Genomic DNA, 12,954 nt, shown 5'->3' on the forward strand with positions numbered 1-12,954 from the left:
TGCCAGCCTCCGTTGGCCTCTGCTGGTCTCTGCTGGCCTCTGATGATTTCTGCTGACCACTGCTGATCTTCGTTGACAACTACTGACATGATATATGCATATATATATTAAAACTTTGTATAATGTAAATTTATGGCAATAAATGATATAATTTCAAAGAATTCTATGTGTTCTCATCATTTTTACCTTTCTTTTCCTCTCCCCATTATTCCCTTAGCTATAAGATACATGCCACCTCTTCGCAAGGCCGCCTGCATGTTTGAAATATTCCGGGCACTTTGGAAATTCAGATGGCAAAACGCCCAAATTTGTCACGGAATAGTTCGTTACCATCAACGCTAGATGGCGCCTATTTCTCGACCTCAAACCCTCTGGTGTTAAAACGCCCAAGCTTGTCGAGATATCCATCTAGCGTAGACGAGACAAACTATTCCACGACAAACTTGGGCGTTTTAGCACCAGAGGGCCTGAGGTCGGTAAATAAGCGCCATCTAGCGTTGATGGTAACGAACTATTCCACGACAAACTTGGGCGTTTTAGCACCAGAGGGTTTGAGGTCGAAAAATAAGAGCCATCTAGCGTTGATGGTAACGAACTATTCCACGACAAACTTGGGCGTTTTAACACCAGAGGGTTTGAGGTCGAAAATAAGTGTCATCTAGCGGCCAGCTAGTAAACTAATATCAATGATTGCCTAACCATATACAACTTCAGAACTTAACCTTAATAATATAATCGCTAGCATTATTTAAAATCTTTTGCACTGTTACTTTCGCATTGAAATTAATGTTTTAATATAGGTCATTATGTCTCTTCTTCGTAGAGCACAGGTTAGATTCGATTATGTAATTTTAAATCATTTGTTATTATGATATTTTACAGTTTATATTTATTCCATACCAATGGTTCCTCTTTATTTACTACACATATATTTTATCGAGTTTAATGATCTATCTTTTTCAATAACTCTTGTTTGAACATGATTACAATGTATATATGAAAAACATTTTCGTTACTTATACTGTAAATGTTATATTTACAAGTAATATTTATATTGATTTATTGAATTAGTTTGGAAACGATATATTGAACATTTAGAAAAAGTCCTGTATATGTCATTAATATTCTTAATTGCATATTTTATTTTTAGCAATGGGCTACATTTACACGCATGTGGCATATTTATGACGCAAAATGGCAAGATCCTTATAAAAGTGCACCTTTGATAAAACATTACCTCATGGGTTTATATAAACCCATATATCATCCACTGAGTAAGTATAATTAATTATATAAATGTATAATTATCATAACATTTACTTATATTTAAAAATATTATCCTTATAAAAGTTATGAGTAACTAATATATAAAAGTTCTAGTATTTGTAAAAATAAAATGTATCATTATTAATATACCTTAAGTTAAAATGTATTTTATAAACATTATAATACATTTGTATTATTAATATGATTATATTTAATTTAGTTATTTCTGTATAGATGATTGCGGTGACCATGTTATAGTAATAAATAGCAAAGAAATTGCATTAGCTGGGGATGAATGGCAAAAACGTGTATATTTTCATCATACTGGCTACCACGGAGGTCAAAGTTGGACACTTGCTTGGGAATTACATAGCATAGATCCAACAATGGTAAATGATACTTTTAAGTTTCTTGTAATAACAATACAATTAATATATTTATGTACATGCATAGATCGTGAAGAAAGCAGTTTATTCGTCAATGGATGGAAATTTACAACGGCGTTATACTATGCAAAGATTGCACATTTTTCCTGATGAAAATATACCCGAAGAAATGTTAGAAAACGTTACTAACCAAATCAGGCATTTACGACCTGTTCCAGTCAGATTGGATCATATTCCAGAAATAGAAAAAGATAACTTCCCGCGTCTACTACACTATCCAATCGATCACGTGCTGAAATAAAATGATATAATGATTAAATATGTAAACTAATTAAGCATTTTAAAAGTATCACTTTTTTTTTCATACGAATATTACAAGCAGCAAATCCATTTTCAGAAGAGTAATAAGCAACATAGCATTGTTATTCAATACATTTTATTATTTACATGTAAATACAGATATACCATATTGATTAAAAAACATTATTCACTATCTACTAATAATTGTCCTTTTTGTTTCAATTTACTTTCTAGAATCTTTTGTTTTCTTTCATTTTCCTCTCTTTCTAATCTAGCATGTTTTTCTACCGCATGATCAATTTCACCAACTAGTTGTATGACTCTCCTCTGCAAATAAGGTAATTTGTTAATATTACTATCATCTTTTAAAAACGAAAGATGATTATTTAATTGGAAAATGTACCGCATATTCTTGGTGCCTTTTAATACGTATTAATTGGTTTGAGCCATATGGTACAGGTCTATTATCTTTGAATGAATAATCTGGTAAATCAGTCAATGGACCACGAACATTAGGATTGGCCAATAATCCCTTCCTACAATCATTTCATAACCTTAAATTTTTGTATACATATAAAATTGCACATTTCCGTAAAGTATAATCTTACTTTTTCCTCCAAACTTGATTTAAATATGTTATAGAAGATGTATGAAATTCACCAACTGTAGTAGCCAAATCTGCAAATAAGAAGAATTGTAATTGTATTGTCTATTCATGTATTTCAAATCTAAACACATTTCATATTATAAACAAATGAAAATACTCTACATTTCTGATTCAAAATATTGTAAAACAGGTATGAATTCAATGATTTTTTATTTACTAACTTGTACAACGAGAAGCACGCAACATCATCAATATCCTAGTTAACGACATTTCATTTGATTAAAATATTTAATGAATATTTAAAGTAATCGAATAGTACATTTATAATATCGTCTCTGCAAATACTACAATCATAAAATACGCATCACGACATAGATATGCGTATTATACATTCCAGTGGACGGAACACTTGAGCAATGAAATCAACCTTTCATTACTCAACTTTGTGGCATTATTTTTGTCTCATTTCGTAAATTGATTAGATCGTTAAAGGGTTAAATAATTTTTTATCATTGAACGAGGTATAATCCGCGTAGTGTAGCATTTGTGTTACAGATATAGGAACATTTAGTTGCAGAAGCGTTGGCATTACTCGGATCGGTTACACTTTTCATCCCTCTGGTAGAAAGTTCAAGAAACTTCGTTATTCTCTGGTCAGCGACCAACTTCAAATCTGTTATTATTTTCGTACGGACTGTCGTGGTATGGATGCACGTAGTGCATGTCGAATTTAGAAGGTGGAACGTTGTGTATTTCTAAAACGTTGAATTTAAAATGACGTCCGTGGACTCCGGCGTTGAAACGGGTAACGATTCAAACGATAGTTCGATCGTTCAGTATGAAAATCTATCGTCAAACCAAATTGACAATGTCAGTTCGACTGTTGCGACTACAAACAGCACCCAGAAAAAAGTACACGAAAACGAATCAGGTACTTTCCATATTGAATTTGGGCCTCTTGGTTTACGTTCACCGATTTCATCCTTATGCAATATGCGTAATTTATATAATGTTATACCAGTTATTATTTAAAGTTTATAATGATTTATGTTTTTTTCAAGGATCTATGTACCACAGAAAAATGAAATCATTTTGTGCATCGTTCAGAAGTCGTCATTATGTCACTTGCACTAATATCAGAGATCCTTTCCTAGAGCATAAAATGCGACTAGCAGCAGCCACAAATAATACTAGTATGATGAGAAGGCTTTTATGTAGTGGTGTATCACCTAACAATCACGATGAAAAAGGAAGAACTGCTCTACACGTTGTTTCCTGCAGGTGAATTTGACAAAATTTAAACGAAATGAAATTTCTCTCTTTCGATTAAATTTGCAATTTGTGTAATTTATATACAGGGTGTTCGGCCACTGATGGAAAAAATTTTAATGGGAGATTCTAGAGGCCAAAATAAGACGAAAATCAAGAATACGAATTTGTTGATTGAAGCTTCGTTAAAAAGTTATTAACGTTTAAAATTCAGCTTGTGGAACGGCAATCTACGAACAGCTGCGTACGCGTGATAGTGGTTCTCACTCACAAAACTGTAAGACTGTCGATACGTCAGTAAGTAGAGTTTCTCATGCTGAATGAGAACCACTGTCATGCGCACGCAGCTGTTTGCAGATTGCCGTTCTACAGGCGGAACTTTAAACGTTAATATCTTTTTAACGAAGCCTCAATCAACAAATTGGTATTCTTGATTTTCGTCTTGTTTTGGCCTCCAGAATCTCTCATTAAAATTTTTCCCAGGAATGGCCGAACACCCTGTATATGTAAATATAAACGTGTACCGGATACGGATTTTTTTTTTTACAGGGGTTACACAGAAATGGCTAAGTTATTATTAGAATATGGTGCAGATCCCAATCAGCACGATTACTTAGGCAATACTCCATTACACTTTGCAGCTGTAGCGTGTCAAATATCGATGGTTACATTGCTTGTAAAAGCAGGGGCGGATATATTAACCCATGGCTATAGTCCATTACAATTAGCGCAAACGGAATTAAAATTATTACAACATTGTAAGGAGGAGGATATGCTTAGGGTCAAAGAAGAAATCCATAACATAGTTAATATGTTATTAGCGTATTTGCAAAAGCAGAAAGATGCCCACGAAAAAGTAGAATGCCTGAGTAGTTTTTATTCGCGTTTATCCCTGTCTAACACATCTGATCAGGTCCAGGATGATGTCAAAGATTTGCTCGCCAATTTAGATGCCCTTAGTATAAAGAGTTAATCAATTACATTAACAGATTGTCAGTTTTATTGACAAATTAAATCAGAACACGGAATTGAAGAAGAGATCAACAGCATATATTAAGTTTCTTACTATACTTTAATAAGTTCTTTGTTTTAGTTATTTAATGCGTTGCAAGGAAGATTTTCGTTTAACTTATATTTGCACGTGAGGTAATGTTAAAAGTTTTAATGTACAAAATATTAGAAACGTAGGGAAGTCAGTTATGCGTATGTTATAATCGATACGTTGAGGTATCGAGAATCGAGAATCTAGGAATAACTTCAATTTTATCGGGAGTCATTTATAGCCTTTATTATTTCGATTTGGATCATTTTCTTTATTTCTGAACTTAAATATTATATTTTCTTCATATGGCCTGGCACGAGTGTCCAAGATAATTTTAATTAGGCGTCTTTAATTTTGAAAGACACGTTTAAACATAATATCCCGACGATTTAAGAAATCAGCTCAATTTTAGAATAACAGTAAGCCTTAAATACTACATACAGTATATTTATAAAAAAGAATTACAAGTTTGTACGGCCTCTAAAGAACGTTATTCTCTGTATTTTTTTGACAGTCATTGTTCTTAACTGGGTATAAGAAAAAGTACAGTTCTTTCCGAATATAAGAATCCCATCATAGTAATTTTTAAAACAAGATAATATATAATTAAAAATTTCTTTAATTTTTTGGAATTTAAACGAACTGTAATGTGTCATTTTAGAATACGATCGTAAATTACGCTACACAGAATAATGGTATTGCAAGTGAATTTATTTAAACTAACATCATCTTTTGTACAAGTAGTATGATAAAAAAAAAAGACAAAAATAAATTTTACAAAATAAAAAAATAAATTTTTTAGTTCACGGATACGTATAACAGCAAATCGCTACTTACGATTATTTTTATAAATTTTGAAAGTTTTGAAAAAAGGTGAACAGTTTGTATTAACCTATTTCTATTGCAATGATATACATTTGCAATTTTATTATTTTAATTTTTTTAATTTTTTTATACTGTTATTTTTTGCGAACAATTTTCGAACTGAAGATGATTCGAACACTCTAGATTCGAGAAAAAGTGAGAAATGGAGTTTATATTTTTAGTCCTTAATTCAAAATGCGATTATTACCATCGAACAAAGTAACTTAGAAACTGTAGTAGAAGTAAATTTTATATTAACACTGCTATTAAAGTTTATATAGATTTTATTGCGCGCAGATTTATTTTGATAATTCAACAATTTTTTATTAGATACCATTTTTGCGTTATCGTATATACTCTTTTCCGCTTTGTTTACAAGTGCAACTTTAATATTATATGATAAACGATAAACAGTTAAATAACTTACGAGCATTGTACGTTTTATTCTGTCTGAATGACGAATCCTATTTGAAATATAAAGTTAAAACAGCCGACGTTTACTTCGTAAAACTTGTCATTTACTGTATAGTATGTTAAACATAATTTCAAAATGAAGGAAAGTATAATCTATCAGAGTATAGTACCAGACATTACCAGAGATTTGCATGGTTATTTGCGGAATACTTAATTCCCAAAGGGAATTAAACGAATAAAATTAAACTTAAATATGTAAATGGTACAATTTTTTTATTGTTCTATGTTTGATAGGTATGAAACCCGTGTAAACCAGTGTAACGTTTCAAATATGTATGAGCCAATGTGATTGGGCATGTATTATATTAAAGAAAATAAGTTTGAATCGATTGAATGTTTTGATGTACACTTACGAATGAAAGATCAATTAAATAAATTACGATTTTTTGCTATATAATTACATAATTGAAGAACGCGTTATTTTTAATACCTTCGTACAGTTTAATAACGGTATCCATTCATTATCATATGGTTTATACATATATGGATAATGTACCCCATTAAAGACGCCTAATTAAAACATAAATTAATTACACCAGTAAATACTACGTGTAATTAATTTATACATTCTTTACGTAAGTTTTGCTCTGTTAGCAGTAATTGCATAATCTGAAAGAAAATATATTTTGTTTCATACGAACTCACATGTAATACATATATGTATACGTAATACATTTTTACAGAGACAACAATTCTTACGAATAAAGTGTAAATGTTTTTTGTTATTTTCATTTATTTTTATATAGATACACGGTAATATCTTTCGTTATGTAAACAGTAGTTTACTATCTATATTTTTCTGAGCAATTGCCAGGTACGAAATTAACATAAATGCAATTTACAATTAGGGTATTTTAGGATATCTCAGAAAATATTGCGATTTCCAAAACTTTATTTTATTAAATCATATGGCAGTGTTTCTTAATCTTTTTTGTTCGTCTATTTCTTTCTATAGACCTCTGTTGTTTATTTATAAGATGTAATATACAATAAACTATTCTAATTCGAAATGTATGATAAAATACAGTTGTAGAAAACATATAATAATGTAAAATATAGTAATGTAACAAATATATTGCCATTGATTATCAAGTCTTTTTGACAAATTTATGCTATTCAACAAGCTTTTTAATATTTTGTTATTATCTTGTTACAAATAATCGAAGTTCGTCTCTATTTATAATATCAAGATTGAATTATAAATAGAGAACAGTGAGTTGACTTGATAAAGTAAATTTCTATTTATAAACACTTTTTATTTGTTAGATAACAAGTGGAAAATGCGACAAAAATAATTGTGCTTTTTCCCCAGACATGACAAATTTGTCAATTCCATTACTGGTTCAGAAACTTTTGTTTGCATTTATCAATCTAACTTCAATATAAAATAAATCATAATTTTCATAAGATATACAGTATGTTTGTAATCGAAACGTTTTTGAACTTGCATTTTAGGTTATTATCAGAATAGTTTAAATTTATTTACCTAAAATGCAACGTCGAAACATTCGAACTAAAAACATTATTTATTATGACCATCACGATTTATACTTTATTTTATTTTAATAAAACAAACAATTGTAGTTTTTATTCTTTTAATGTAGTACTGTATATTTATTTATTTGTAGTATTATTATACATGATCTACTTACTTTTGATACCTCACTAGGGAGAGGGGGGAGTATGAGAATAGTTACCTGCTATAGTTCAGAATGTAACTCCATTCTTCTTGCTCAAAAAATATACCCTAACTCAAAATAAATTGTAGACGAACGGAATATAGTCAGGACTATAGACTGGCTAAATTATACTTTATTTGTTTCCAATAATAACATAAGTATCGCAAATTTAATTTTTTCAACTAATTCTAAAAACAAATAAAACAAACAATGAAAATGCTAACAAATGGAATATATATTTTTGTAATCAGCACAAAAAGAGCTTTTCAACAATGTATTAATACATATATTTTATTTTGATAGACGGTTTCAAAATAACAGGATATATAAAGCGATTAAAATTGCGCAATATTTTCTAGGGCACCCTAATATTACGGAATAATAATCTCTTTACGTAAACAAATTTATTATCATCTATAATCAGTATCATTCTAAATAAGTTTTATTAAAGTCAACATTAACGGAAGAATTGTTCTCAAAAACATTAACAGTTATTTCTGCTGAAAAGAGCAGAATAATAAAAGTTTATGCTATATATGTATGTACATTTGGATTCCAAGGATGATAAATAAGTTTCACATTAAGCGGCACTATAGTATTTTTTAAACAAGTGTGCCATTAAACATTTTTTTTAATTAAATAATTCTACAGTGCCGTAAATTAAATACATATCACATAAACTCGTATACAGATTGAATGTACAATACTTCCTTATGAATAATTCAACTTAGCTTTCTTTACAAGTATTAAAGAAGACTTATTAGTTGCACTTTCTGTGATTGTTTGAGAACAATAAATAGGGCTGCCCGAATATTTTTTTTTTTACAATTCTTATTAATGATATTATTGCAATTTTCGTGTGTTTAAAAAAAAAAACCAGTACTTATTTACAAATAGATTTGTATAAAACACTTCGATTTATGATGTACTGCATACAAATTAAAACCATAAATATACGTAATTGGATTCTGTAACTTGTTAAAACTATAATCTTTCAAATGTAAAAAATATACGAGCATATATGACGGTGCTTGAGATATTTAAGGTAGGTATAAATATAAGATTTGGCATGAAAGAAATAAAAATTAGAAAATCATCTTAGTAATACATAATAATCTTTACATACATATATCCCTTGGCACAGATTTACAACGCCGTAACTATAAACAATCTAATTTGTACAAATTATAATTATTACATATGCACATATTGAACGAAAATTTATCGATTCTTTATTAAAAGTATTTGTCAAGAAAAGAACACCGACGAGTTTACTTCACAAGTTCTTCCTCTCAATATGAAAGCGCAATTCAATAACAATATAAGATAACTTTGCAATTATCTTACTATAATATTATTTCTATATTTCTGTAATACAATATCAAACAGTGTTTTGTGTTTAATCGTTCTTTTATTTACAAAATTTTCTTCAAGGTAATAACCATGCGCTTATGATTAGGTATGACATCTTTAACGTTTCGCATACTACTTTAACAAACTTGATATGTTCTTATATCAGATAAAGTAGTTCGCGGTATTCTGAAAAAATACTTCAAATATGAGCATAAGACGAGAAGCTAGTAAACTCTAACTTGTACGGAAAGACTGCCGTTTTAATAGTACTTAAATGCGCTTCGACCAATGTATAAAATTTGAGCGCTATTGCTGTGAAATCAATACTGTATCTCTGACATTAGACCAAGTGTAACAATACTGTTGCGTCGCAAACCCTCGAGCGTCCCGTCGCGACGCAATATAAGATTTAGGGTAGGCCCAAGTGTTCGGGCCAAAGAGAACCCTATCAAGTCAATACCAGAAATTAGTCATACCTTCAACCAATGAGAGGACATGTCCATTTTATCGATTGCCCACCACTCCCTGCATCATAAGGAGATCATTCAGTTTACTTTGAGCACCGATACGTACAGAATATTGTAAAAATCCGAACGAGAATATTGTACAAATCCGAACCAGTTTATTGTAAAGGTCCTCGCCGTGGACTAGACCAACACGCTTCACAAATAAACTATTTTACAACCAGCAATTTATACTTCATCGTGAGCCAACAATTCTAACGTTGTCGCGACGTACACGACAAATACAATCCACTGGTCGATAAAACGCATTCGAGCTACAAAATCAGAATATTTGTATAAAGTTAAATGTTTCCGAGTTATACATTTTAGTCCTTGCGATGTGCTAATATTGGAAGCGACAACATATTAACACTATAAAATTGTTTCAGAAATACAATGCACCAAAAAATGAATAAAAAATTTATTATTAACTTGACAAATTCCAAGGTTTCTTTTTGGTAAATAACAGGAAGGAAAATATACAATTCGAGCCTTTGCTATAAGCTTAACAATAGTACTTGCTAACTAGCACGAAGCCTGTGGAATATTTAAAGATAGACTATTGTGCGTTATACAGGAAACTGTCCAAAACGTACATCTTAGGCTAACGAATGTAATTGAAAATCACTAGTTAACGAGCACTATTGAACAATATTATATAAATATTAAAACTCTATGAAATAACAATTGAGTTTATACAAACTATGTTACGCTCTCGACTTCGTTAAATAAAAGATACTCGAATACATCGTATGGAATGGTATTTTTCAAATTTCACAGTCTATAAATATACACCTATCACGATTTTGGACTAAAGTACCAACACCGAATGTACATTAATGTATTAATACAGTATTGTCGCCTGGACCATGCTGCTACCATATAATTGAACTTCTAGGATTGTACCATTTGATTCCATTGCTAGTTCTTTACAAAGTTGACTGCCATTTGTATCAGGGAGACATTACTGATGCTAAAGACGGATATATCTCGGCTTGTAAGGGTCCATAGTCTACTCTTTCTCCATCCACAGTTATGTGACCATTTACGCCTTCCTCCGGTTCTATTCGAAATGCCTTTACGGGTATCATGTCGATGCCAGAACGTGTCAGATGTGTACCACTACTTAAACCCAACAGGAACTAACAGGCACAATAAATAATCTTTAAGATACTGTAATTATGGCTACAACAAATCTCTTTACTTCTAACGTGATCTAGCTAAACCATATAGCGTTATCAGTCATAATATTCATAGTATTATTGAAACTAACTCGAACTTTTTACAGTATCTACGCCAATAATGAAATTGTTTACGTCACTACTATTACATATTTTTTTTGGTTTTTAAAGAATTTCGTGGAATAATTATACAGGCTGTTCGGTCACCTCTGGAAAAAATTTTAACGAGAGATTCTAGAGGCCAAAATAAGACGAAAATCAAGAATACTAATTTGTTGATGGAGGCTTTGTTAAAAAGTTAGTAACGTTTAAAGTTCCGCCCGTACCGAATTTTTTTCTAGAAAGTGGGTAGGATTTCGGGGATATGTCTAATGACCAAAAATGATTGTAATTGACCCCTGCAGACGAAAATATTTTTTCTAGAACGATTTGAAATTTTTTTTTTGACGCCGAAAAATTGGCACCTACCCCCTGTCGATTTTTCTTAAAAATTCGTTTTTCATTTTTAATAAATTTGGTTGGCGCTGTACAGAAAAGTTGTTTAATACTTTTTTGTAGGTATCCATGAGTTCTACTTCAGAAAAAAGTTTCATTGAAATATATTCACTACTGCAGGAGTTATGGCTGTTTGAAAATTGGACAAGTTTTAGGGGGTTTTTCTCACTTTACGGTGTCAAGGAATACCTTTTTCAATATTGTTAGAATTTCTACATATTCTCCACCAAAATACGCGTAGTTTGCTTTTTTAAACATTAAAATCGTCCAATCCGTTCAGAAGTTATGACGTTTTAAAGATTCGCATGAAAATTCGGACAGACATTTCTGGCCTGAAATTATTTTCGATAAGGAATTTTTTTCTCGAAAATGGTTAGGATTTCGAAGATATGTCTAATGACCAAAAATGATTGTAACTGACCTCTGCAACCTAAAATAATTTTTTCAGACTGATTTAAAATTTAATTTAATTTTTTAATAACTTTTTAACGAAGCCTCAGTCAAGAAATTGATATTCTTGATTTTCGTCTTATTTTGGCCTCTAGAATCTCCCATTAAAATTTTTCTCAGGGGTGGCCGACCACCCTGTATACATTTAACATCACGTTTTCGTTGATAATAAATTCAAGAGTCGGAAATATTGTTTTTAAATGGGCTATTTACCTGGAGTAAACTGGCTCGAGTGATTCCGGCTTTAACTATTATGAGCCAAATAAGACCATCCGCCAATTTGGCACGAGGCGCGAAGAAATAATCCTGGCCCAAATGTGACTGATATGCCGCGTGGACCATCACAAACTCTCCTGAAATTCAAAATATCAATATTCGTTTCATTCTTTAGATCGGGCAAACATATCAAATTATAGACTAAAATATTATTTCTATTAATGTACAATAAATTTTGTAAACTATAATTTTTCAAAGAATTGTTATAAAATGCACTTTCTGTGCGTAATAAATATCATAAAAGTAACTATATATATCTCAAATTATATAGTATTCAAATATTGAAAGTGTTATGTATGCTAACTTTTCTTACAGCCTGTATATCATGTTTAAATACAGGTCATGGTAAGCAAAGTTACTTGCAATAGTGTTTGTCCTTGTCGTTTGCACGGTTTTTAGCATGAAACAAATATAGCCGTGATATCACATCCACTGTCGTGGACAGATAAACTTAATACATAAGTATATACAATGTACTTGTTTAGAAGAGAATCATAATATTAAGAGAAGATAAATATAATACTAGTTAACAAATTTTATGTTAAGTCCAACTCGATATAAGAATTAAAGAGGCAACGGGCCCTTGATTTTTCATGTTCCTGTCATGTTGTTCAACCTTCCCACTTTAATACCTGTCGAAATTAACGAATAAGACGAGTTTTCTCCCACTAGTGACCAATCCCTCTCCCTTCTATTTCCCTGTGATACACCTAACGGTATCTTTTCTCCTGTTTCCCTTCCTTGTTTCTACAGCAGTCTCGTTAGCATTCGTACCAAGTGATCATCGCGACGTAAGAGTTCTAGTTCCT

General features: G+C 31.0%; 4 protein-coding genes across 5 annotated transcripts in view; 2 read left to right on the forward strand and 2 right to left on the reverse strand.

Moving 5' to 3' along the window:
• Positions 1–682: 682 nt before the first annotated feature.
• Positions 683–2,156, forward strand: Mrpl13 (mitochondrial ribosomal protein L13). The gene is made up of 4 exons (XM_076763454.1): positions 683–830; positions 1,151–1,274; positions 1,501–1,655; positions 1,720–2,156. Exons 1-4 carry the CDS (start codon positions 807–809, stop codon positions 1,951–1,953), a joined length of 537 nt encoding a protein of 178 aa, XP_076619569.1. The 5' UTR covers positions 683–806; the 3' UTR covers positions 1,954–2,156.
• Mrpl52 (mitochondrial ribosomal protein L52) lies at positions 2,072–2,947 on the reverse strand. Its single transcript, XM_076763455.1, has 4 exons — positions 2,781–2,947; positions 2,561–2,630; positions 2,356–2,488; positions 2,072–2,279 (listed from the first exon to the last, which is right to left on the reverse strand). The coding sequence occupies exons 1-4, from the start codon at positions 2,827–2,829 to the stop codon at positions 2,136–2,138; spliced, it is 396 nt and encodes a 131-aa protein (XP_076619570.1). The 5' UTR covers positions 2,830–2,947; the 3' UTR covers positions 2,072–2,135.
• A 104-nt stretch (positions 2,948–3,051) lies between these two features.
• On the forward strand, positions 3,052–7,133 carry LOC143340975 (ankyrin repeat domain-containing protein 54). The gene is made up of 3 exons (XM_076763452.1): positions 3,052–3,490; positions 3,621–3,840; positions 4,378–7,133. Exons 1-3 carry the CDS (start codon positions 3,334–3,336, stop codon positions 4,799–4,801), a joined length of 801 nt encoding a protein of 266 aa, XP_076619567.1. The 5' UTR covers positions 3,052–3,333; the 3' UTR covers positions 4,802–7,133.
• Positions 7,134–8,747: 1,614 nt separating this feature from the next.
• Sk2 (Sphingosine kinase 2) overlaps positions 8,748–12,954 on the reverse strand; it is a 30,570-nt gene continuing 26,363 nt past the window's right edge. For both annotated transcript variants that reach the window (XM_076763449.1, XM_076763448.1), the window contains 2 exons: positions 12,083–12,222; positions 8,748–10,885 (listed from right to left, as the gene is read on the reverse strand). In XM_076763449.1, coding sequence (XP_076619564.1) covers positions 10,697–10,885; positions 12,083–12,222 — 329 coding nt within the window. In that variant the 3' untranslated portion in view covers positions 8,748–10,696. The remainder of the gene's footprint in view (positions 10,886–12,082; positions 12,223–12,954) is intronic.

The sequence above is a fragment of the Colletes latitarsis genome, chromosome 4, assembly GCF_051014445.1.
Source record: "Colletes latitarsis isolate SP2378_abdomen chromosome 4, iyColLati1, whole genome shotgun sequence".
NCBI lineage: Eukaryota > Metazoa > Arthropoda > Insecta > Hymenoptera > Colletidae > Colletes > Colletes latitarsis.